The 23,800-nt window shown below is 45.4% G+C and overlaps 1 protein-coding gene across 7 annotated transcripts; it reads right to left on the reverse strand.

Moving 5' to 3' along the window:
- Window positions 1-235: 235 nt before the first annotated feature.
- On the reverse strand, window positions 236-23,660 carry sema4ab (sema domain, immunoglobulin domain (Ig), transmembrane domain (TM) and short cytoplasmic domain, (semaphorin) 4Ab). Of its 7 annotated transcripts, none has more exons than XM_023820134.2 (15): window positions 23,629-23,660; window positions 17,483-17,730; window positions 7,074-7,234; window positions 6,514-6,573; window positions 6,200-6,298; window positions 6,002-6,107; window positions 5,546-5,668; window positions 5,282-5,409; window positions 4,080-4,261; window positions 3,768-3,906; window positions 3,365-3,551; window positions 2,803-2,918; window positions 2,115-2,278; window positions 1,815-1,897; window positions 236-1,628 (listed from the first exon to the last, which is right to left on the reverse strand). In XM_023820134.2, the coding sequence occupies exons 1-15, from the start codon at window positions 23,643-23,645 to the stop codon at window positions 805-807; spliced, it is 2,637 nt and encodes an 878-aa protein (XP_023675902.1). In that variant the 5' UTR covers window positions 23,646-23,660; the 3' UTR covers window positions 236-804. The 7 variants fall into 7 exon arrangements, with proteins under 7 accessions (XP_023675902.1, XP_023675901.1, XP_023675900.1 ...); XM_023820133.2 differs by lacking the exon at window positions 23,629-23,660 and adding an exon at window positions 23,176-23,359 and having other exon boundaries at window positions 236-1,625; XM_023820132.2 differs by lacking the exon at window positions 23,629-23,660 and adding an exon at window positions 23,176-23,359.
- Between the last annotated feature and the right edge of the window lie 140 nt (window positions 23,661-23,800).

Consider the following 23,800-nt stretch of genomic DNA (forward strand, 5'->3'; position numbering starts at 1 on the left):
GGCCCCAGCCACGTAGGGACCCTTGGAATTGTTCTAAGTTCCTGCCCCACCTTAACGCTAATCAGGCCCCCTCCAGTCCAAACTGAGCATAACGCATTTGGAAAAACTTTTTTGATAAAATAACATACGCAGTCACTATGTTTGATGTTTTGCCTTTGTAGGGCAGTATGGGCACCTGAAGCAAAGACTTTTGCACCAACAACCTATAACAGAACACCACTAGGGAGCACTTCCCTGTGAATTTATTTTGACCTTTATTTGGCAGAGATCATGTCAAATGTATAAAAATAGACTTTTTAAATTGTATCAATAAAGCATGTTTAAAAATGACTTCCTAAAATGTTCTTTTCTCCATAGCTGTATACTAAAATAGATTCCGAAAGTGGCAAATTTTAATAACTTAAAATACATAAAAGATTTGGCAAGCTTTAGCATTAAAGCAATAAAAGTTCTGTTCATCACAAAGATAATACTTTTTAGTCTGACAAACTGACAAAATACAAAGATCGTACCAGATAAGGAAAAGCTTGGAAAAAAATTTAAAATAAAAACTCAGTACCACCACAGATGTTTTTAATGAAAATGCAATCTCGCTTTAGAAAAAGAGAAAATTTAGCTAAAAAGGCTCTTTCCTCCAGGTCTAAATGATGAGAGCTGATGCTTGTTTTAGCCTGTAGAGGAGTCTCTCCCTGAAGCTAGCTCACTCTCCCCCAGCTCCCCTCCAGTCTCGGTGACGGCTCAGTTCCTGCAGAGACCTCACTGGTCACAAGTCCGGTTCTCTGCATTGAGCTCCGTGAGGCCCCATCACTCGTAGGGGGTGTTGGGAAGGTGTCCGTTGGAGCTCCGCAGTGCCCCGTTGCTCACTGCCAGGGACTTGTCCTGCGGCTGCCCGTTCTGTTTGCACAGGACGGAGGGAGGCGGGTCGCCGCTGAGTGGGGTCCGCTCCTGGCTGGCACTGCCGGGCTCTACACTAGGACAGATCTGCAGGCCACGGGCTCGAGGCCGCACCGCATAGAGGGCCGTCAGGATTAGCGCGCACAGCGTCAGGGACAGCAGCACAGACACGGTCACCAGCTCGCGGTAGTAGGTCTTCTCATTGGCCAAAGGCAGTTGACCCACATTGGGGGAGGAGTCTCCTTCGATCAGCTGGGGCTGCTTGAGCGTGGTCAGGTTCCGGTTTTTCTGCTGGACCTCCTGCTCATCCCCGCTCTCTGTGGATCCAGCCCCTATGTGAATGGCAGTGGTGCCCATAGGCCCGCTCGTCAGAGCCCCCCCTTTGGTTGTCGGCCTCGCCTCTGTGGGCCGTCTTAGCGGTGGTCTGCGCGGCGATGTCGTGAGGGGCAGGCCTTGCGAGAGGGCGGGGTTAAACCCGCGTGGCGTCAGGCTGGATTTCAGCTTCACCGAGTACACAACGACGGTCTGCCGGTGGCCGTTCTCATCCGAGTAGCAGGTATAGTTGCCGACCGCGTCCGGTGTAGCCAGGAACTGCAGGCCGCCGCCCGGCAGCCACAGGTAGTCGTCGTGGGAGCGGCCAGACGGCAAGTGCCAGTCCAAAGTGGACAAACGGGAAGCCCCCTGGCACTGCAGGGTCACCGCCTTGTTCAGGGACACGAGGACCAGCTGCGCTGCTTGAGAGAGGGAGACAGGCATCTTAACTACCAGACCCAAACAGGAAGCCACATACAGGCAAACAGCAGCCAATCGCTTAACACCACTCCGGTCTACTTAATGTAGACTCTGGCCCGGATATCTTAACAATAAACCAATAAAATCACCAAGAGATACAGTAAGGTTACATGTAAGGTGAGCCACACCTGCGGTGGATTTGTCCAGACCAGATCTGGATTTAGGCCCGGTGCACACACCCATGACATTTCCCTCGTCCACGTCTTGTCCTCTTGGGGGGGGGGAGAAAAGAGATTGGGGGTGGGGGGGAAGAGAGATTAGAGCTCAGTGTTTGTGTGTGTGTGTGTGTGTATGTATATATATACACATATATATTTGCACAATTATCCAACTTTAGTTCTAACAAAAATAGTTATATCTGAATTCAGTTATTCAGCCAGTATGCCACCTAGTGGTGCAGAGAGGCTTAAGCAGTCAGTGGTACTCACAGGTCGTCTCGGTCGGGTGACACTGCGACGCACCCCATCTGGGACCTGTCCCAGCCGCAGAAGGGGTCGCGAGCCAGGACACACTCGGCGCAGCTCGAGTAGAAGGAGCAGTCTGACACGGGGACCTGTGCGACACCCTCTGAAAAGCCCACAAAAACCACACCCTGGGGAGGAAACGAGGGGCGGGCATTACCTAGGGGCACCCAACAGCGCTCTCACATCCCTCATGTGGCATTCTCTATCTTGACACGAAAACCAGCAGCTACTGTAAGCACCCATGAAAACCTGACCTGTGTAGGTCAGTAATTCTGCCCATATTATGCAGCAGACCAAGCAAGGCAAAGCAATTCTACAATTCAGTTCCTTTCCTATCATGGTCAGCTCCCTGTTTGTGCCCCAGCTCCCTGTGTCCCAGAGGGCTTTTCCTCCATATTTAAAACCACCAGGGGGCTGCATTATTGTGTGGGAACTAGATTAGGTAGACCACATGTCACTTGACAGCATGTAATGGAGTTGCACTTTACTGCCATCTGCTGGACGCAAGGGAGAATGGCTGGTGGAATTATCCGTATTGTGAAATACAGCGCACTTCCTGTTAGATACAGCTAGGTGAAGAGGGATTACATCGTAAGCAAACTCCCCCCACCAAAAGTAAGTGGAGGGAAGGACAATAAGCAGAGCCCAGTACCTTTGTGTCTGAGAGGAGGATATTCTTCACAGACTGTGGGTTCTTAAACACCTGGATCTCTTCAATGATTCGAGGGCCTGTTTCTAACAGCACTGTTTTGTGAAGAAAGCCAGATTCTGAGGGCAGACATGGCAAAATAATGGTTAAAACTTTTCATATTGAAAACCAGTCTCTATACTGCTAACGGACAACAGTCATACACAAGGCTGTTTAAAACACAATTCTAAATCTGCTTTTGCGAGCATATGTGGTTAAGGACAGTAGCTTTTAAAAGCACACTAGGATCAGCACAGTCAACACACGGACCAGCAGCTTAACCTCAACACGCCCTGTTCATGTTTGATTTACCTGTTGGACGATCACAAATATGACTGATCATTTAGGACTGATTAGAATCTTGACTCCTGTCCTGGTTTCTTTTGTTAGCAGTTGCTCACACAAACATCCCTTATAATTCATCCCCACTGGACCAAAAGTCAGATGTTTGCCTTTCCAGGCTAAGCTTTAATCTTCTAAGCCGATCCTGGTGATTGCGGACATGGGGGGTTGGAGGGATCCATACCAGTGAGCAGGAAGAGTACGTCGTAGTGTTTGCCGCTGGCCCCCCGCACCCTCTGGGCCGCGATGTTGGTGTAGCGGTCGGGGGACACCATGGTCAATCCGTGGCTTGCGGGGGGTATGGCCTGGTCTGCCAGGAAGTTGTCCTTCACAAACCTCAGGGTTGTATCACTGGCATTGTGAAGCCCACACTGTTGGGGAAGGAGCAAGGGGGGAGGCTCAAGTTCTTAAAATTCTCTGCGCTAGTCTGATGAATCAATGTGGCGAGAGGGATTCTGCTATTTCATGCTGAGTGAAAGGCATGAGTAATCAATTACTGAATCACCCCTCAGAGCAACTGGAGGGTTATTCAGGGTTAACAAACTCGAGTGTCATGATCGCTGGAACCTCACACCCCAGGCCATTACCTGTCCAGGACTGGCCATTTTGTCCTGGACCTTGGAGCCCCAGCGCAGGGTGTCTCTGTTCAACACCTTGTAGTTCCCCGCAAACACAGTCTTTATGTCCCCCAGCTGGAACGTGCAGACCGCTGACTGTCCCGTAAACCTGTGTTTTCACATGCAAAACCAAGTGTGGGTAAAGTTAGCCATGGAGTGGGAATCACTTTTCTGCTGCATGTCTGAGAACATAAGGCTTAACACCAACGCAATAAATAAAGTCTACATATGCATTAAGCATGTATCCCCAAAGACAGATAGGGGGGAAGAACGTATTCTTACCACTGTGAGCCGAAGATGCCATAAAAGAGCATTTCATCTTCTGAGGCGCCCTCTGGTGGCGGGAGACTGACTATGTCCAAAATCACATTGTAAGGCAGCTGGTTCCTGTTCTTGCAGAGCACCTGTGCCTTGGCAAAGGTGGTCCAGCGCCTCTGCAGGGTACGCTGGCCTCCGATGTCACTCTGCAGATGAGAAACAGCCCTACTGGTTTACTTCGGGGGGGTGGGATTGGGGCTCATTCAAGTGACCTACCCCTCATATAACTGCCCACCAAAAAAAAAAAAACCAAAATGAAGAAATGAAGTAACGCTAAACCAGCATTTCTGGATTCTGACCCAACAAATATGCACAGTGTTGAGAAAGTCTTACACCACCTGTGAAAACCTGAAACCGTTTCACATTAATTTGTTCCATTAATTAATGACTCTTTAAAGCAAGCAGTTTCTGTTCGCTCCAGTCTCTTCACTGCGTCACATGGGCTTCCTACCTTCAAACGGCCCGAATATGGCACTAGACTGATGCCACACTGTAACCATGGCAACAACCTCACGCTGTCACCAATAGGTGCAGTCTGGCAGACAAGACATTCTGCTCTCTGAAGTTCTGCCTTTTCTGCTTGCCATTAAGGGCAGCAAATTTCGATCAAAACCACTGAATGACACAGACGACGCCGAAAGCGGCATTCAATTTATGAGCCAAAATGACTGCGAGACAGAAGGCCAGCATGATGTAATACCGAGCTTCATAGCAGCTGGGAACATCTAGCCTGCTGCAACGATCTGTCTTTCCTGAACATCAGCGCATCTTTCTGTGGTCGCTACGGCATTTCGTCACATTTATAGCACCCTGCCTGTCGCCTGCGCTGTGCTGTTTAAATAGCCTCTTTCAGACGTCTACAGCCTGTCCCCTTCTGTGCCTGTTGAGACAACTCTGCCCGAATATTTACTGTTATTTTTTTTTAAGCAACCTCAGCATTGCAACTGGGATCGTTTTGATCGACTAAAAATGTTTAAAGGAACAGAAGATAGAAGGATGTGGTTGGGGATGTGGCTATAAGCACCTGAGTGAAACCACAAAGTAAATATTACCAGAAGCCATCAGCCTGCGCTGGCAGACCGCTGGGAGAGTGATGTGAATCAATGAAATGAAATTAAATGAAATTCAAAGCAGGGCGCTGGCTGATGATGTCAGAGGGGGCTTACCGTGCAGACCTGGGCGACGCGGGACACGACTATTTTATCAAGGAATTCATACTCCCGGCCCACCTCGCTAAAAAACACATAGACTTTGTCCTCGCTGGGGATGAACTCCGAGCTGACGAAGGTGGGTTCTGACAAGAGAAGGTAGGTGGAAACCTTAATTTCTGCAGATCAGTTAACACTCTCAATCCGCCATAAGCCCCATCAAGACTCCAGTGAGCGTTACTAGCGCCCCACACCAGCAGTACGGTCCAGTACACTGCTCACCATCCAGCCAGCCCATGGTGTCGTCCAGCTTCAGGTCGGCATGGTTACCCTGGCTCAGGTAGCGGGAGATAACTGGGCGGTTTCCTCTGTAGTCAGCCACCGTTCCAGTGTACAGCTCCCCAGCTGTAAGAGCAACAACGGGCAGTACCAACACTTGTCAGCAGGGGGCGAGCACATCAAATCTTCCCCCTTTATACTATATGGTTATCTCCTTAAGAGGAAGCAGATGCCCTAATGTAAACATCCGACTGGATTTTCAGGCTTCAAAATGTCACACATCCAACAGTCTACAGCTGTACAGGCGTTTCATTTAAGAGCCAAAGAAACATAAAAGCCAAACTCCATTTTCAGGAAACTCAGGTATGGGAGACAGCATCAAAGGCTCAGCAGTACCAGCGCCGATGTCGGCACCCTGCTCAGTACCCATGATGCCCCTGTGCAGCCGGTGCACCTCACCAACAGCAATGGCCGTGTTCTTCTGATAGGGGTCGTAAGGACAGCGTCCCCGGCCATCGTGGGACTTGCCGTTGAGCTCGGCAGTTTGGTGGATCTTCTCCAAGTCCTGGAAGAGAGTGGGCAGAGAGACCGGTGGAGATCAGGCAGGTGGGAGGTCACACCACGGGGGGCGATGGGCAGAGGGAGAGCAGGCCGTACTATGTAGGTGCAGAGGGGGCTGAAGGCGTGAGTTCCACAGGCGTACACGTGAGTGTCGTTCAGGGAATTCAGGACTCGGATGAAATTGTGACAGTCTGCCTGGAAAGGAAGCAGTAACTCAGCAAAATCACAATGACTGGTATCTCCGCGCATGACTATTTCGCTGTGGCAGACCTTTCCTAGCCAAGGGTCCCCAGAAGGTACCTGGCTTGCGTTCATTCTTAAATCAAACACAGGTAAAGAAGCATGGAGACCCGAGGAGATAGCTGCCTCTTCAGCCTCGATGTCGCGCTATCCCACGTATTAATTTTTACCTTGTTTTTGCCCTTCATAGAACAGTCGTCAAGTTGCTTGGAAGATGGTGACCAATCAAGCTGTGAGGAAAGATGGAGGGAGACGTATGAAACCATCTGGGATCTAACTGCATGCTCAAATCAACCTTCTGAAAGCCTGTGAGAGAAGTTCTTATGGACCTTACACAGGACAGTTCCACAATAGGAGAGCAGGAGGACAGATGAGATCAACATACAGCTACACCTGAAAGTTCATCTGGTAGGACCGGCTCTAAATGGGTTTGTAACTCCACCATCTGCACCGGTTCCTGGGTCTAACATGCTGCTTTATAAAACATTCCTGAAGTCTCTAAACTTATCTGTTAATTTCAGATTAAACCTGAACACCATCCGACAATTTGGGTAAGCAAAAACTCTTTAAGACTTCAAGGGTTTCATTTTTAGCCAAAATCTTAAAGAGTGTAAGTCTAATATCCTTAACGAACTAATCTCAGCAGGCTTTGGGCAGTAAGCCCTCAGGAATGCCTTATGATTACCAACCGCTTTCAAAAGACAAAATACAACAGCCACAGGAAACACACCTTACTCTTCATCTCCATGACACCCGTCCGGCTGACGTCCAATGACAGCACGGAATCCCGTGCACCCACCAAAAGCGTATTGTTGTCATCGCTGAGCGACAGCATCGTGGTGTTCTGGACATCGGGGCTGCTGAACATTGTGATGGACCGACCCGGGCTGCCTGTAAGCGGGGCGAGAGGAAGGTGTGTGCAGAGACAGAACGTTAAACGTTACACCCACACTGTGGGCCTTTCAGACCAGCTACAGCTTGATCAAAATGTTGAGAATGACTATTATGTCCCTAGGGGATGAGATGCATCACTGCTACCACCAGAGGGCACCCTTAACCATAAAGATTCAAAGTACCTTGCAGGTGATGGTGCTGAAAAAAGTGTATAGAACGTTATATAGAACCACCTCATGCTTTACTCACGAATCTATTTGTATCACTGCAACAAATACACAAAAAAATAAATAAATAGCATGAAACTGGAGATCGCCACCTCCCATTTACCAGTTCCCACGACCAGCTCAACCTTACAGCCCCTCATCAGATACCGCGTGCCGCTGCTAGATCTGACCCCTCCTGAACGACAAGCGATGCATTATGGGAAGCTGGTCTGGCAACGTTCAAACAACAAAAAAGCGCCTCACCACGGAAGTCTTCAAATGTCAAACAGCCGGCTGTGAAACGCTGTTCACACTATTTTTGGCTCCAGTTATCGTTAGAAAGCCAGGCCTCAGGATGCTGCTCTCAGCGATACCTTCCGGTAACAGCCACATGGCACATAAACGTGCATGTGAACCCCACACTGGAAGCCTGGCAATGCATGCGACTTACAGAGCGAGAGCACAGAGCATCTGCGAGGCCTGCGAGCGAAGGGGATCCAATCTCACGTTCTAGGCTAGAGAGATCTGCTAACTTGGCTGTGCACAGACAATAATATGAATATAGTAGTTATCACAATCAGTTATAACAATCAGTTATCACAATCAATCCGCTCCCCAAAGAGATGATGTCGCCTGCTCATGCTGTCCATCTCACAGCTGGCTGACTCTTCTGCTCATAAGTCATGACACCCCCACTGGGCCTATGAATGCAGCACACCATGACATGACCACTGGCTAGGCACGTCAACGAAGACACCAACCTGCCCATGTACACTAGACATCTGCCCATAGCTGCTTATTGCAGGTGAGATCTGAGATGTTAAAACAGGGCTGTATATATGTTATGTTCTGGATTGGCCAGTTAGCCTGTTCCCTTAACACGTCGTCCCAACAGGCGTGTCTGTCAAAGCTTGCGAACTCTTCGCGATTAGCGGCTAAACGGCTTTGGAAGCACATGGGTAAACCTATGGAGGTTCAGCTTCAGCCCGAGGACACATTTCAAACAGTTGAGCGATAACAGGTGGCTGCGGACGGCAGAGGATGCAGCGGCCGTGAACGTCACCACCGCGATGAGCTGAAAAGCAGCTTTAAGATCCCCAATCTCTCCCACTGCTGACCGATGACCCTGGAGGCCTTTGATCAAAAGTCTCCGGCTGCAGACCTGTCAGTAAATATCAGGTGTTTCTCAATAAGAGTACTTCATCACACCCATTCTACATCATCTTCCATTGCCAAAGACTAGTTCCAATACTAAGAACAGAAGTGCAGAGAATGGTAAAAATTCCTAAATGTCGTTCTTGCCCTGCCCCAAATATCAAGGATGCATCGATTGCATCCTCGCCAAATGAGACCAATCCCATGGGTTAGGGTTAGGGTTAACAAACTCGAGTGCCCTAAGCTTATACTTGCGAGGCAAGTTAACAAGACCGGTCTTGCCAAGATCCTAAGTATAATCTTTGCTTCCTTGGTATCAAGATTCACCCCTCATCTGCGGGTTAGATAATGACGTGAATGACGTACAGGGAAGATAAGGAGACATCTATCGGCATCTTCGTTTCGGCGCTAAGCAATCTATCATGAAATATGCTTTAATTAGTATGACATCATGTAAAGAGACACTGAAGGCAAAGTGACAAATTGGGGATTCAGTTTTACAATTAGTGATAGATTCTGCACCACGGATAAAACGGTTACTAAGTTCACGGTAAACCACGATAAAATTCCTCACAGTTAATATCACCGTTTCAAATTTTAATTATCATCAAAACTATGGCTGCACTTTAAAAATAATTCATGTAAAATACTGCCCAGCATTGACCAAAGTTAGCAACAGTCTGTATTCATGATTTTCAACATAAAATGAAATTATAGTGAAATGATTGCAATTTCTGTATCTGTACTTTCTGAAAATTTCTGGCACATTTTAACAAGATAATACTGATATCCATGATAATTGTGGTCATTTTAATCATTTGAAATACAAGGGTTTATGTTTAAAGCTCGTGTCAGTGCAGCCTTTATGAATACAGTGTTAAAGTAAACAAAACACTAAAGAGGAAATCCGCAAGTTTATTTGGAGATGCAAATGAAATCCCCCAAGGAATAATTTCTGTCTGATGATGTAGGTTTTCCATTTATTACACCTCACCCCTCACTGCATACTATTAACAGTTCTCTCTGAACATACCTATGCATATCTCCATTATAAAGGGGTCATTAACTGGCAAAAATGTTTCTAAGCATCATAGATCGTGAATACTTTACAACAATCTCCACAGAAGGTGATTAATGAAGTCCTTCACTGCTAAAACCATTTTACAACGCAATAGACATTGAGTATAAAAATACATAATATAATATTAGCGGGGAGAAAATGGTTTTACATCGTAGGCAGTGGTCTTTCAATCCATGGTCTTAGGAAAAACTTTTACATCGAAATACAAAGCCCATAATTGGACTTCCTTGTCCTCAGATGAGGCTTACTGACAGGTGTTTACTGACAGGTGTTTACTGACAGGTGTTTACTGACAGGTGAGGTCTGCAGCCTGACCCTTCGCCCTTCAACAGAAATTCAGTTGTATGGACTCAGGTCAAACATGCTCTTTTAGACACGCACAGGAGTGCTTCATTTTGTCGGCAAAATAAATATTTGACTCACTGCAGAGTGACCGTTCCTGACTCAGAATACAGGGACAGAATTTTAGACAATGTGGAAAAGTTGCATGGGAACAGGCTGAATGAGGGGACTGACAATTAGATAAAACAGTAGAGCCACCACCTGCCCCTCTAGTTAGGGGGGGGGGGGGGTTGTTTGGGGGGGGGGGGGTTGTACAATTTGCTGAGATGATCTACTATTGATGGGTGGATAGATATTGGGGCTATCACTATTGATTATATCAAAAATTGAATAATATACCGATTAATCTGACAATTCAGCAAGTATTTCTTTATACATTGATATACATGAACGATTATGTAATATATAGTTAGCATGAGGCAGGAACCAACCAGGCACTGCAGGGTGCACACACAGTCACACATATGTTGAATTTAGACACTCCAATTCACTTAAGTTGCATGTTTTTGGAAAGCAGAAAGGAACCAGAGGATCCGCTGTAAAGTCACGCTCACATAGGGTGAACATGCAGCCTCCACACAGAAAGCAGTGGTGAGTAACGACATCACAACCCACCATGCCGGACTTGCACAATGTGTGATATTAATACTGACACGGCATTTCATGCACACGCAACTGTCATGTCGCAAGAACCGCAAGAGTCTGCTGGGTTCAACTCATCAATAAGTTGCGCTAAACATTTTTACCATCAATGGAGACAAACCTCAGCAAGCTTTGCATTTTTAACGATGGTTCCGTTTTCAAAATTGTCTAGTGCACGTTAAAAAAAAACTGCTGTTTTTTCATGTGCTCTGCATTCACACTTCAAGACAATCATCATTCCAGTCCGTGCTGTTGGCGTTTTTGTGAGACACTAAAGATGGACAAATGGGAGGAAAAGAGAACAAGAATTGGTCACGAAAAAACAATCGTTCTCCACTATTTGGAAATATTGTGTATTCCAAAGAGACGATATTGAGCAAAAGTAAATGCTTTACCAGCGCTGCTTTGTGTCTGATGGCCCAACTGACTGCAATACCACCAACTTATTTGACACTGTTTGTAAATAAGTTCTATTTGGCTATATATTACATTTTCAATTCCTAAATATCACAAAAATGTCAAATATCACAATGTGAACTCTTCCCAATATTGTTCAGCCCTAAAACACAAAATATTGCATCAAAAAACTATTATATGCAGGAGTGCATATAACTGGCACGCAAGTACGCATTCACCGTTAAGAACGAAACATCGATTGTTTGTAAAAGCGCAAATGCATACTTAATTTATGTGCATCTGCGCTGCTATGAAAACAATATATAATGTGTTTTAATCTTTGTATGCTAACTCGACTTCATTTGCGGTATACGGGTTAAAATGCAAGGTATTTTCTTATCATGGCAGCGCAATGACAAGCAGGATCAGCCGGCCCCTTGAGTGAGGGGGGGCTTAGGGTCCTGCCTCAATGGCTTAACAGTGGAATCACTCTGCTGATCGTGGGATTTTAACGACCTTCCGATCACAGCCACAACATGTTGCCCCCAACAGCTTCCTAAAACACATCCACAGGGGAGCAAAGAGGCCCTTTAACAGATCTGAAGGGGGGGGGGGGGGGGTTCAGCGTGGATAAGACCTGGGCCCTGGAGCCCTGCGTAACGAAGGCGACTGTGGGACATCGGCTGATCTCCACCGTGATTGCGCACAGAAAAGCGTCGTCCATCATGGAAGTTCAGAATCAGAATTCACTTTCTTGGCCAAGTACAACTACATGCACTGGACATTTGTACTAGTTTATTAAAACTAATGCTAATGTATTAGTGCATACATTCACCGACAAGAGAGAACATGAATGAAGAAAAACAGAATAACTGGAAATAAAATAGTACAATAAAATAGTGGAAAAAGTGCAGAGTGATACAATATACCATTCATATAAGCTCAAATGGAACGGAGATATTTTTATTTCTCAATATTCGACATATGATGCAAAGTCTGAAGGTGCCACATGAGATCAGAACCTGGGTGGGAAGTGGTGTGAATATTACAAAGAAGCCGTTGAGCCACCCACAAGGTTTCAGGAAGAAAGCCAGCCGCACCCCTGCCGCCTCCCTGTCACCGGCCCCTGCGTACATTTTCCTCTGTGGACACGTCATGTCAGCAATACCCTGCTCTGACTCAGTCACCCCTCACATGCCCATCAGCCAGAAAGCAGTGAAAACTCACCAACACCAGTGTTCAGTTCACCGGACGGATAGAGGATTCTGGAGACGAATGTAGAACTTTCATATCAATATCAGATTTCAAACAATTCACCTTTTTTGGATGGTCCTAATGTTGTTCTCTTTCCTGAACCTTAAGGTTCTCCACCCAAAAAGGACTAAACTACAATAATTTAACATCTTCAACAGTAAGTGACACCTGGATGGTGGGGGGTGTATTGTGGCTTTGTTGCACCCAAGTTATTAATAACTGCCACTGGATGGACCGTAACTGCCTCTGCATGGACCATAACTGCCACTGCATGGACCATAACTGCCACTGCATGGACCATAACTGCCACTGCATGGACCATAACTGCCACTGCATGGACCTCCTCCTACCTAAGGAGCCCCTCTGCAGACATGAAAGCAGCTTAAAATGTTTACATTCACTTAGCAAATGCTTTTATCCAAAACAACATACATTTGAGGAAACAGTCAGACAGTCCCAGGAACAACTGAAGGTTAAACACCTTGCTCAAGCGCTTAATGGTGAAATCAACCCGCTAACTCTGTGATTTGAACCAGCGATCACAGACGCCACATTGTAACCCACTGAGCTCTGCAGACAACCCGCTCCACCCCAGCTCATCCTCTTTACGGGAACCTGCAAGATTAAACCAGCGGAAATAGTCACATCACAAAATACGGGCAGGATCACGGTCAGGGAGAGCTGAGGGTCACCGGTTCAGGTTGCAGGAAGGACTTGGTCACTCTAGTAGCGTTTCCACTGACCCACCTTTTGCTCATTTTAATGACGCAAAACTGAAAAACAATTAAACCTCAGTTATCAAAAAAGACCTCCCACATTTTCTTGAGGTGGTATTTGCAAAGATATGGAAAAAGTAATTAGGCACTTTGCACCTAATTATCGCTAGCAAGCCATTTCTCAGGATGCTGCTCTCAGAACAACTCAGGAGAGCTCCACTTCACTTGGAGCTACTAATTGGTGCAAAGTTCACTCCATGCTGAAGATTGAGACATGGGTCTGAATCTCGTGGGATGATACATGGCATGACACTCATTGATGGAAACACCAAGCAAATTCACTTTGTCGGCTTACAGAAAATTCGATTATAATTCATGCAAGAAATTTAATGAGAGCACAGCTAGTGCCCAGAATCCTCCAGTAAAATCTGCATCTACACATACAGAGGAAAGAGCTGCGACGCCTTGTGGGAAAGAACATTAACTCTAATTACATGAGACTGCGTAACAATGGGAAGCCACACTTCCCCATAATGGTCAATGGACCGGCCTAAACGAAAACAGGGCTTAATGCAAAAAGGTCGGCATTTTTTTTTTTTTTACCCCAAAACATAAAACTGCATGGATAAGCCAAAGCAGAACAAAAGCCACCTTGAATGCATAAACAAACAATCACAACCCGCCAATCAGCAATTCTGCCCTCTATGGTTGTCTTTTTGTCAATTATGTGATTTTCAATTCCTTTTCCTAAAGGTTTCTTCAGTTTCGATTCTCTCTGCTCAAACAGGTGGCAGGGAAATTTAAATCTCTTCTCTGTGACAAATGAAAGACCATACTGCTGCCAGTTTCGCCTAGATGATATCATAAATACACTTATCATTGGGCTGGCGCAGCAATCTCCCCTTCGGTGATTTAGGGTGGCTCATCGCCGCAATTTGCGAATGATCATTTATTCAGATTTTAGTGCTATATAAATAAGCTTTATTGCTAGGCTATTATTAGGTATATTCTTGCTTTTTCAATGCGAGTGTTCAAGGATGCATCTGTGGTCCCGTAAACTGGACTAAATTTTAAAAAATACATTATTTTGAAATAAATCATAAAACATAGAAGTTTCTATCCCTTTTAAGTCATTTTCCGATCATAAGGGCATTTAAAAGAAATATAGTTATAATATTTGAACATGGATGCCAGCCTAAATGTGCACTTCTTGTTTACATGAATAATGAAGCACCCACCGCCCAAAAAATACGCTCATCGGTGTCCGTACCGCCACGAGTCCAATGACCGATAACCGTCATAGTGCTTTATTTAAAAAGACAAGCTAAATTGGACAAACACAGAACAAACCAACATCGCCGTGGTTACCCATGGATCTCAACATGTAAATTTCATACACGATTCACAGCTTCCACTGAAAGCTGCTTTTTCTTTCTTTTTTTCTTTTAAACTGAAACTCACCAGCAGGAGATGTGCGCAGGTGGAGGGATTAATTACACTATTAGTCATATTTAACACAAGCGCTGAACTGTAAAACAAGAGGGCCCTAGTCCCACAAAACAAATAAATAAAATAAAGATTTAAAAAAAGGTCAAATACATGATCATAGTGGTTGTGGCATTTGACTTGTCAATTCTGCAGTCACCACGACGGCCCTAACTCATCATGCAAGATTTAGACGATAAGAAAATGATAAAACGTGAATAAATTGTCAGTAAGGAATATTGCTTGATGGTACATGGCCTCCCTGACGCTGCACAGAACCCGCCGTGATTCCAACTAATCACTGTCTTATGGACAGACCTCGACTCAAGAAATGCACTGCAAGTTCGACTGAATTAGCGGAACGCGGCACGTGGTACAGTTTTTGTAGAAAGCGTTAGGGATGGGAGATATCACAGATTTTCTTTTCGATCCGGCTGCAAGTAATATCAAGGTTGGTAGCCTGATACAAACACCTTCACCGATATTGGGGCCAAGGCCGACGATTTCGGGTGGGATGACAGCAAATTTAATCAGATAAACATTACTAGCTAAAAATATATTTTTAAACTTTAGAACTGATTCTCAAAATGAAACATTCAGACCGGACGCACTGATATTTCAGTAGGTATCTTCAATCCACACATCCTTAATATACTCGGGTCACGGGAGGGATGTGGGCTCCTTCAAAGGAAACTTCGGGGCGAACAAAATGACAGATTAGCAGCTACATCATCTTTTTAAAAAACTGCGGATAAACAAGGTAAAAAGACGCCAGTGGCGGAAATTTAGAGTCCAACATGAAGCAGACTGGTGCAGCGCACAGTAAACTCTGCTGAAACCTCGCGCCAATTAAAACTGGAAATACCGAGAACCAGTTTCACCACCTGAAGCACTGCCGTCCAGTAGAACGTAGAGAATGCGAGTGTTTACAGTGTTACAGTGGCAGACTCCGGCGATGTCAAATCCATCCACTGGAACGAGCTGCAAGGCAGAGAGAAAAACCCAGCAACAAACCGTACTGTCGGCATTCACTGGTGTTTTTGCCCAACAACAAAGTTACATTTCCTAAGGCTAAATTTAAAATTAGCTCTCGGTTTGCAATCCATTCAATGTGTGGTAATTTAACACATTCTGAATCTGTTTATGGGGAATCCTAAGGAAATTTTAAGGGGAAAAAAATGGAGTGTTGAAATAATATTGTGATGATATCACTATGGACTGATAGACAAAAAAAAAAATTTTTTGCCATAAAAATCAACTGACCGTATTCCCAATATTTTTGGGGTAATAATGGCTTCTTACAAAAAGAAGCACACGATAGCAGTGAAAAGCAGAGCTCCAGGTCACTGCATTGGCATGTCAGAAATGCAGTGAACAAATCTGTGACAGTCATGCATTCTGCCGCTACTCTGGCCTCGTCAACTACTTTCCCCACAATATACAACCAACACTAATACAGGTTAAGAAAAACAAGGCTGACAAGATTACTCTCAAATTTGACAGAAACCCACACTACACTTAACATCAGTAGTACAGTACTATAGTTTTACAGTGCTGTGCAAATGTCTCAGTCAAAGAAAATATTTCAATAAACTTCTGGTGGTTGTGAAACCATGAGATCATGTCTGTTAAAGTGCATCAGTTTAGCCATTTCAAAAACCAGGATGTGCAGCAATCATGCAAATCACCTTTCTGACTTCAACACAACTGAAGCGGTGTTCATCTAGTCACCCAGGAAGATATCGGTAACATTCTGGAGAATATGTTCTTGTTAGTTTTTATTGTTACTCGTAATTTGCATATGTTCTAATGTTACATTGTGTTCTTTTTCATTCTGAGCAAATATACATCTACCCAGATAAATAGCTTTAAACATTTAGACTGACTGCCTAAGACTTTTACACAGTACTGTATATGAACACGAGTATTAAAACAAACATTAACGCTGCAGTATTACTACACATATTTACAGAAGTAAATATTTATCGGGGAGAGATATTTTTAAAAACAAGCGGAAGCACATTGCCCAGAGGACAAAGACGGCTTTTTGCAAAACACAGCGAGCGTATTGCTAAACAATAGTCACATAAATGATAAACTTTCCATCCCACGGCTGTGTTTACAGACCACAACAGAGATCAAAAGCACGAGAAATATATAAACTAAATATGACACCAGGGCTAGTTTATACGGAGACCATGGGGGTGCAATCTGTATTTCTTGCCATGGTCTCCCCAAGCGATCCACAGGTTCAACAAAACTGACTATGAGAAACAAACCATTCTGCAGTCGCTCCGGAACATATGAAATACACCATCCCCCCTGCATGATGCCACAAAACTGAGTATATTGCCCTGGAATGGAACAGTGTGCCCTCCCACACAGGATCTGCCAAAGATTAAAAAATAATCTGCATTTATTTAAGCAACAGACAAACGGCAAATTTATATCAGCAAGACATTGGACAGGATTTTCAGTCTGCCACATCAAATCCAACGGCTGTGAATCTTCCCCCACAAAACTACTGGACAGTTTAAATAGGATTACAAATCTGAAATGGTCATATGATGAGCTCTTCTGACTGAGCGCTGTCACCAAGCAGACTGAACGACCCCTGTTTCAGAGGGAGAGGAAACACACGCACACACACACACACACGCACACACACACACACACACACAAATGTCCTCACAAAAGCTGCACTGTGCTCTCTTGAAAGAAAATGCTGAAATTAAAAAGTATTCACAAACAAAATAAGTTAGCTTCAGTTAAAAGTTCATGGCCAACTAATTAGAGTAAAAATAAAAATTAAAACAAAGAGCAGTACAACATAACCAATGAAAGCAAGTTATGCTTCATTGGACAGATGATGTTGCACAAGAAACAAAACCTCAAACACACGCTTGAATAAACCAACACTTCAAGCTTCAGGAGCTCAGGGCCACATGGTCGTGGAGGAGACGCTTACCCAAGGGGAAGGATAGCCGAGGAACCAGCTTTGTCACAGAGACCTCTAGGTGGCCCAGAAGGACCAGGACGAAGAGTAAGCGGACGGCCATGGTGGTCCCAACGGGAGGAATGCGGCGAGGCACGCTGGTACTCAGGCTTTCTGGGTGCTTCCGTGTGATGGGGGGTTGGTGCGTCACAGTGATCTCTGCCAGGGTTTGGAGACACAGCGTTACCACTTCCTCCGACTGCCACCTATAGTCATCGCATCTGCTGGGGAGACAGACAACGGACGGGGAAGAACAGTATGCAGGTCACATGACAGAACAGCAATGGGCGGGGCTTGGGGACTGGGACCGTCTATAGGCTACAGGCCGCCTGTTCTCTGGGCCCGAGAACACATGCACCAAACTGGACCTACTGCCAACACCAAGAAAGCTTGCGATTTAGAGATAATGGAAAAAGTACTACTAACGTACGTCAGCCTTTTCAGCATTTTAGGTCCCGCTGATCATTAGAGCTAGTGTATTTTAGATAGGAACATATCTGGGCCATAATACTCCATGGTGTTTTCATTTAATATACACACCGGCACAGTAGCGAAGGATACACTGCGAAAAAGACAAGCGGTGGTTTTAAGCTGGGGTCATCTTAACTTAAACTGGCTTTGTTTTAATCACATGTAACTCTACTTTGTTATTTTAAGCATATGAATCATAGCTTGTAAATGTTATTTATCTGTCCATAAACCATCAGAAAACATTAACACACTATCTAGCCTGCAAACTGGTTTTACACAAGGACAGCTTGCATAACCTGTAAGCCTCCGCCATCTCCAGCACATTTTAACACATTAACACCCTCGTGGATCATTGCTCAACAGAGATAGACAATCCATGACCATAAACTTTTCTTTTTAAATAAAAAAAAGTGAAATACTTCACACTGCTGCTCAACTTCCAGATGAGTGAACATTTACTGCAGCACCAAGAAATAAATAATTCTGCTTTCTGGAAGTTTTCTGATTTAAAAATAGTGAAATTAAGGGTCCAAATTTTTCAGACAGTAGAACAGGAAATGGGAAGATTTGTCAGGTGACTGTGATACTTGTGGCCCAAGGAATGACCAGATTACATCTTTACTGGAAATATAAGGGGGTGATCGCACATTACAAAACTTCACTACACAGGTATAATTGATCAATTAGACTGACAATCTTTTGATGATCATGGACCTGTAAAGCTTGTCAAGTGGGGAGGAGAAGAGCTACTGGTAAAGCTTGTTGAACTGGGGAGGGGGGGGGGGGGTTGGTTGGAGACCCTTGAGTTAGAGGAAGCTAATGGCAAGGCTTGACATTGTCATGCGTTTGCACAACCTCCCCTAAGATGTCTACAACAGCTGACACACCCCTGCAAAGCTGGAGGACAACCTCCGGAGAAACTGAGGCAGCAGAAGATTGGAGGGGGGTCTTCAAAACAGAAAGTTTTGGGGGGGGCGAGGGGGAACATGAACTGAACACAGGATGTGAAAAACAGAAATGGTGGTAGTTACAAATTTACGTGGATTTCGCCTGAAAGAGAAGTCACAATAATTTTACTGTTAGGGCAGAAACTCCTACTAGCCCAGCGGTGGCCAAGCTTATCCGCAAAGGGCCGGTGTGTATGCAGGTTTTTGGGATAACCTGTAGGTCAGCTGTTCAAACCCAGGTGTGGGGACTCTTTCAGCCAATCAGTCCTCTAATTAGTAATATAATTAGGGAGTGGCAGCGAAAACCTGCATACACACCGGCCCTTTGCGGATAAGATTGGCCACTCCTGTACTAGCCTATAGAGCAGAACAGGTCACTGGTTAACACAACGAACGGTCTCAGACTAGCCCTTCTTCCACTTGACCAAACCAAATCATAAAACAGAGGTACTAGTAGAGAAAACTCTGGTCCTTGTAGATGAGAATCTCCCTTCATGTCCCAAAATGCCATTTTAAAAAGTACACAGTATAGACCAGGGGTAGCCAATCTTATCCGCAAGGGCCGGTGTGTATGCGGGTTTTCGCTGCAACTCCCTAATTATATTACTAATTAGAGGACTGATTGGCTGAAAGAGTCCTCACATCTGGGTTTGAACAGCTGACCTACAGGTTATCCCAAAAACCTGCATACACACCGGCTCTTTGCGGATAAGATTGGCCACCCCTGGTATAGACACACAGAAGACCCAGCTCGTTTCCCTGTAATTACTCATGATGACTAATAGCATCCAAAAAACTCCCACTAACTTTCCAGTATTGCACAGAGATCAGGTTTATCACTGCATATGTGGTACTTTAAGGGTTATAGCCTTTGCTGTGCTATGAGCACAAAAGTCATTCGACCCATCGCGCATCATACTGCCTCCTGGTATGGAAAGAATCTCAGTGTGTAGGGGTAGTGCAGTCAGCCCTCCGTGCCTGTAAACCAAAAGGCTGCTGGTTCAAATCTTGTGGACAGCAGAGTGATTTCACCATTGGGGCCTTAGCTTCAATCGCTCCAAGTTTGCTGCTTTGTCTGGTATAAATAAACAACATGTAAGTCACCTTGAAGGTTTCTTCAGGTGTGACCCGTGATCCGAGACAAACTATGTTCTGCACAAAGTATTACATACTCCTGACAGACAAGCACTAATCTAGATCAACACATTAAATACATTCCTGTTGACTGAAATGAAAATGAAAAGCATTTCTCTGCCCGACTGATCGAATCGCAGTAAGATCAACCTCACCTAATAATTGCTGCAAAAGTTAAGTGTCAAAGGCTTCAAAACAAACCCAACCACTGGGCCGAATTTCAGTATATCGTAATCAATTGTGGCCCAGAGTGACCAACACACCCTCCCAAGTCTACGACATTCTCTGACGATGATACAGTAAATCTTGGGAACTTTGACACATCAGCTGGATGCCCGTGACATGGTTATCAGATGGCAATCTTGTGCGACAGCTTGGGGGAGAGTCACGACCCACTTCCTGCCTTCCAAGCCGCAGCAGCTGCTTAGCACCATGATGCAGGGTCGCCAGCCAACATGCAAATTATTGCCCCCCCCCCCCAGCAACATCTATCTGAAAACTGAGTCACATTACAGGCCAAAGGTCACAGTGACTGAAGGTATCAGGGTCGCTGTCTGGTTCAGTGGGTTAGGACTCTGTCTACTCAGTAGGTTGCCGGTTCAAACCCCATTGCCTACAGAGCGATTTCACCGGTGAGCCCTTGAGCAAGTGCCTTAACCCCAGTTGCTCCAGGGGACTGTCTGACCCCACTGTCTCAATTTTATGTTGTGTTGGATAAGTGTCTATTAAATAGATCAATGCAATAGAAATACATGAGTAAACAGACAGTGAAATAATGAGGAACTGAGCTACAGGTAATTAAATGGGACTTTACTATGTATGTACTCCTTTTATGGTACAAAAGGGCTCCCCACGGTTATAGAAGCAGATACCACTGGCATTTCACATAAAGCACAGGACTAAGGCAACCTAAGAGGGGCAGAGGGGTGGGGGCAGCTGCTGGGGGAAAAGCTACTCCTTCTCAAACTGTTCAACATCCACACAACACAATTAATCCCACAAACACACAAAGCGACAGGTGACACCAGGTAATGGTTACCAGTGAAACTGGAAGCAAGATGTCCCCTGTGTGCCTTCACGGAATGGGGCGGGGGCTGTAATTACATAAGAGGCAATGACAATCGCGGCTTTAAGCTAATCTCCATTACTCACCCTGGGGTTACATCGGTAACCAGGCCAGGTGTAAATCACTAATCTAGAGAGACCTGATGTAACATGAACCAGGGACAGAAACGCAAGAAAAAGGGGGGCTGCACCTCCCCGCAGTCATCAGAGCTACAGAGAAGGTCAACGCTCCATCCTCGGGGTGGGGGGGGGGGGGGGGGGGCTTGATCAGATAAGGAAATGGACAAATGAGACTCATACTGATACAAGCGACCCAGGTCTGCGGTTCCGATGTCCAATAAAGGGGAAGGTGTCATCAACATGTGAAAGGAACAGAAAGATGCTCCAGTTTCTCTCAAACCAGACATGACCTGGTGCCCCGCCCCCCCACTAGGGACCGCATTATGAACACACAAATCCCAATGCAACTTACAAACAGCCATCAAGTCAAAACAAAGCAAAATACAAACAAACCTTTTGTGATTGTGTTTAAATAACCAAGTACAGCAGCTAGGACAACAGAATGCTCTCTGAATATCAGACAAAGGCTGTAAGAGTCCAGAAAAATGACCGTGACTTCCTGAGCAATGAACCATGCAGGAGAAAAGGCAGTATTGTCAGCCCTCTGTCGGGAAGACCCTCCTGGGACAGATCCAGCAGAAGCTGTGATCCCTGTTGCTATGACAACGACAAATCTGGCCCATTTGGTGCCAGGAGACAGGCCAAGGGTTTATTAATTGTGTGTGTGTGTGTGTGTGGCTACTGTCCTACGAGCAATCCAATGCAGGGACCGGCACACTGAAAACGAACACAAGATGGTGAAGCAATAGGCGATACTTCGCAATGAAACACGCCCGGCGCAACCACATCCTTAAGCACCGTCTGTTTTTGTCAATTGCCTCGCTATTATCATCTCCGGACACCTGACAGCCCTGATGTACACGCCGCAGGTACGACACAAATAACACGGTAGCCTTAACTACACAGAAGCCTTAGGCGGGCGAGATACGGAATAAAAATATCGGCGAGAGAAAGCCGCATCTACTATTACAGGTCTGAACTGCTCGCATAATATCACGTTATCTGGCAGGGAAACGCCTCCGCATTCAGGTTGTCGACCAAAAGCAAATTATTATTATTAATAATAATAGAAAAAATGTCGTTTCGAGTTTAAGTGTTAAAAAAGGTCGGAAAAACAACCCCCTCCTTCATTTAAAGGACAGACTGCATGGAGGAGACCTCGATAGCTGCCGCTACCTTCATCATCCCACATCCACCCCCCAGCAGCACCGACCACGGCTCACCCCAACCCTTCCCAAAGCACCAAAACACGCAAAGAGATCTACACGTGTTGTGCCACCCTATTCTAAGATAAATAGCCCTGGGATACACGTGTTTTTCCACACACGCAGATTTCTGGATATCGGACTAATTGCATGTTTTCTTATTCCCGGAGTAGCCAGATTTACCGACCCTGCCTTCGTACCAACGGCGTCTTCACTTACCTGTTTGCCCAAAGCGCTGTGTATCACCGCATTTGGAGACCCCGCATTTTTCACGCTTTCGGCTTACCCCCGCACTTCAGCCCCCTTTGATCGTTTTTCCCCCCTTCTTTTCCCCCCCCACCAGCTCAAATTTCAGCCACCGAGTCTCGACCGCTCATGTCCCAGCCGTCTGTGCTACTTTTCGAGGCAGAAGCGCTCCTACTTCTGCCAGCGACGTGAAACATCTACCCCAAGGCTGATCAAACCTGGTTTGCCTATAGCTACAGAAACACAAGAGCGCCGCGTAGCGACGGAGTCTATATTAGACGCGCAAATAAAGATACGAATTTTGCCCGAAAACAGCAATCTGACGTGAGAGAGCCGCAAAACGGATAGGTGAGGAGGCGGTAAGACCTGCGGATCGCGGTTGAATATGAAATTACAAATCTACAATGCATATTACCGCATCATCTCGTATCTGTCTCGCTAGCACAATGAGAGATGGTGTCTCCACTTTTTCACCCACTTTGCGGAAGTGGCGAGACTTGGTAGATCCGGCAAAACCAGAACGTTTCCCGAAAAGCAGAACCACGACATCCGTTTTTTGAATCGCGACTTAAATACAAAGAAATTGGTTAAAGTTATTGGGGCGAAAGCACTGAAAGAAGCACTTCCTTTAATAAAGCTGCAGGGCCGGAATTGTCTGTAATATTACGCAATGGCACGACAGTTAACTCGTTATTGAAAAGTATGGTTTGTGTGTCGAAACTTACATGCCATGTAATGCATGATTACCTTAGAAAATATTACCTTGGTAGGTTAAACCTTTGAATCGTATGGGATGAAACTTTGAAAAAGTTTGAGATTACATTCGGACGTAAATGGACGCTTCATTGCTTAAACAGCACTCTTTAACATTTAAATAGTAAGCTATAAAATAAGTCATAACACAAAGTTATCTTGATGTGAATCAGGCTACCTTAAGTATAACGACATTAAATCATATAAGTCCTTTTTAAGCAGCTGGCTGGTAGCTAGTTGGCGGTACCGGGGACGGACGGACGGGTTTAGCGCTTTTTTGGCTGTTCCGCTCCATTTGAACGTCGTATTGTATCCAGGTTTTGATGAAACGTAAATAATTTATACGCTGC

Source organism: Paramormyrops kingsleyae, chromosome 23 (assembly GCF_048594095.1).
Source record: "Paramormyrops kingsleyae isolate MSU_618 chromosome 23, PKINGS_0.4, whole genome shotgun sequence".
Taxonomy (NCBI): domain Eukaryota; kingdom Metazoa; phylum Chordata; class Actinopteri; order Osteoglossiformes; family Mormyridae; genus Paramormyrops; species Paramormyrops kingsleyae.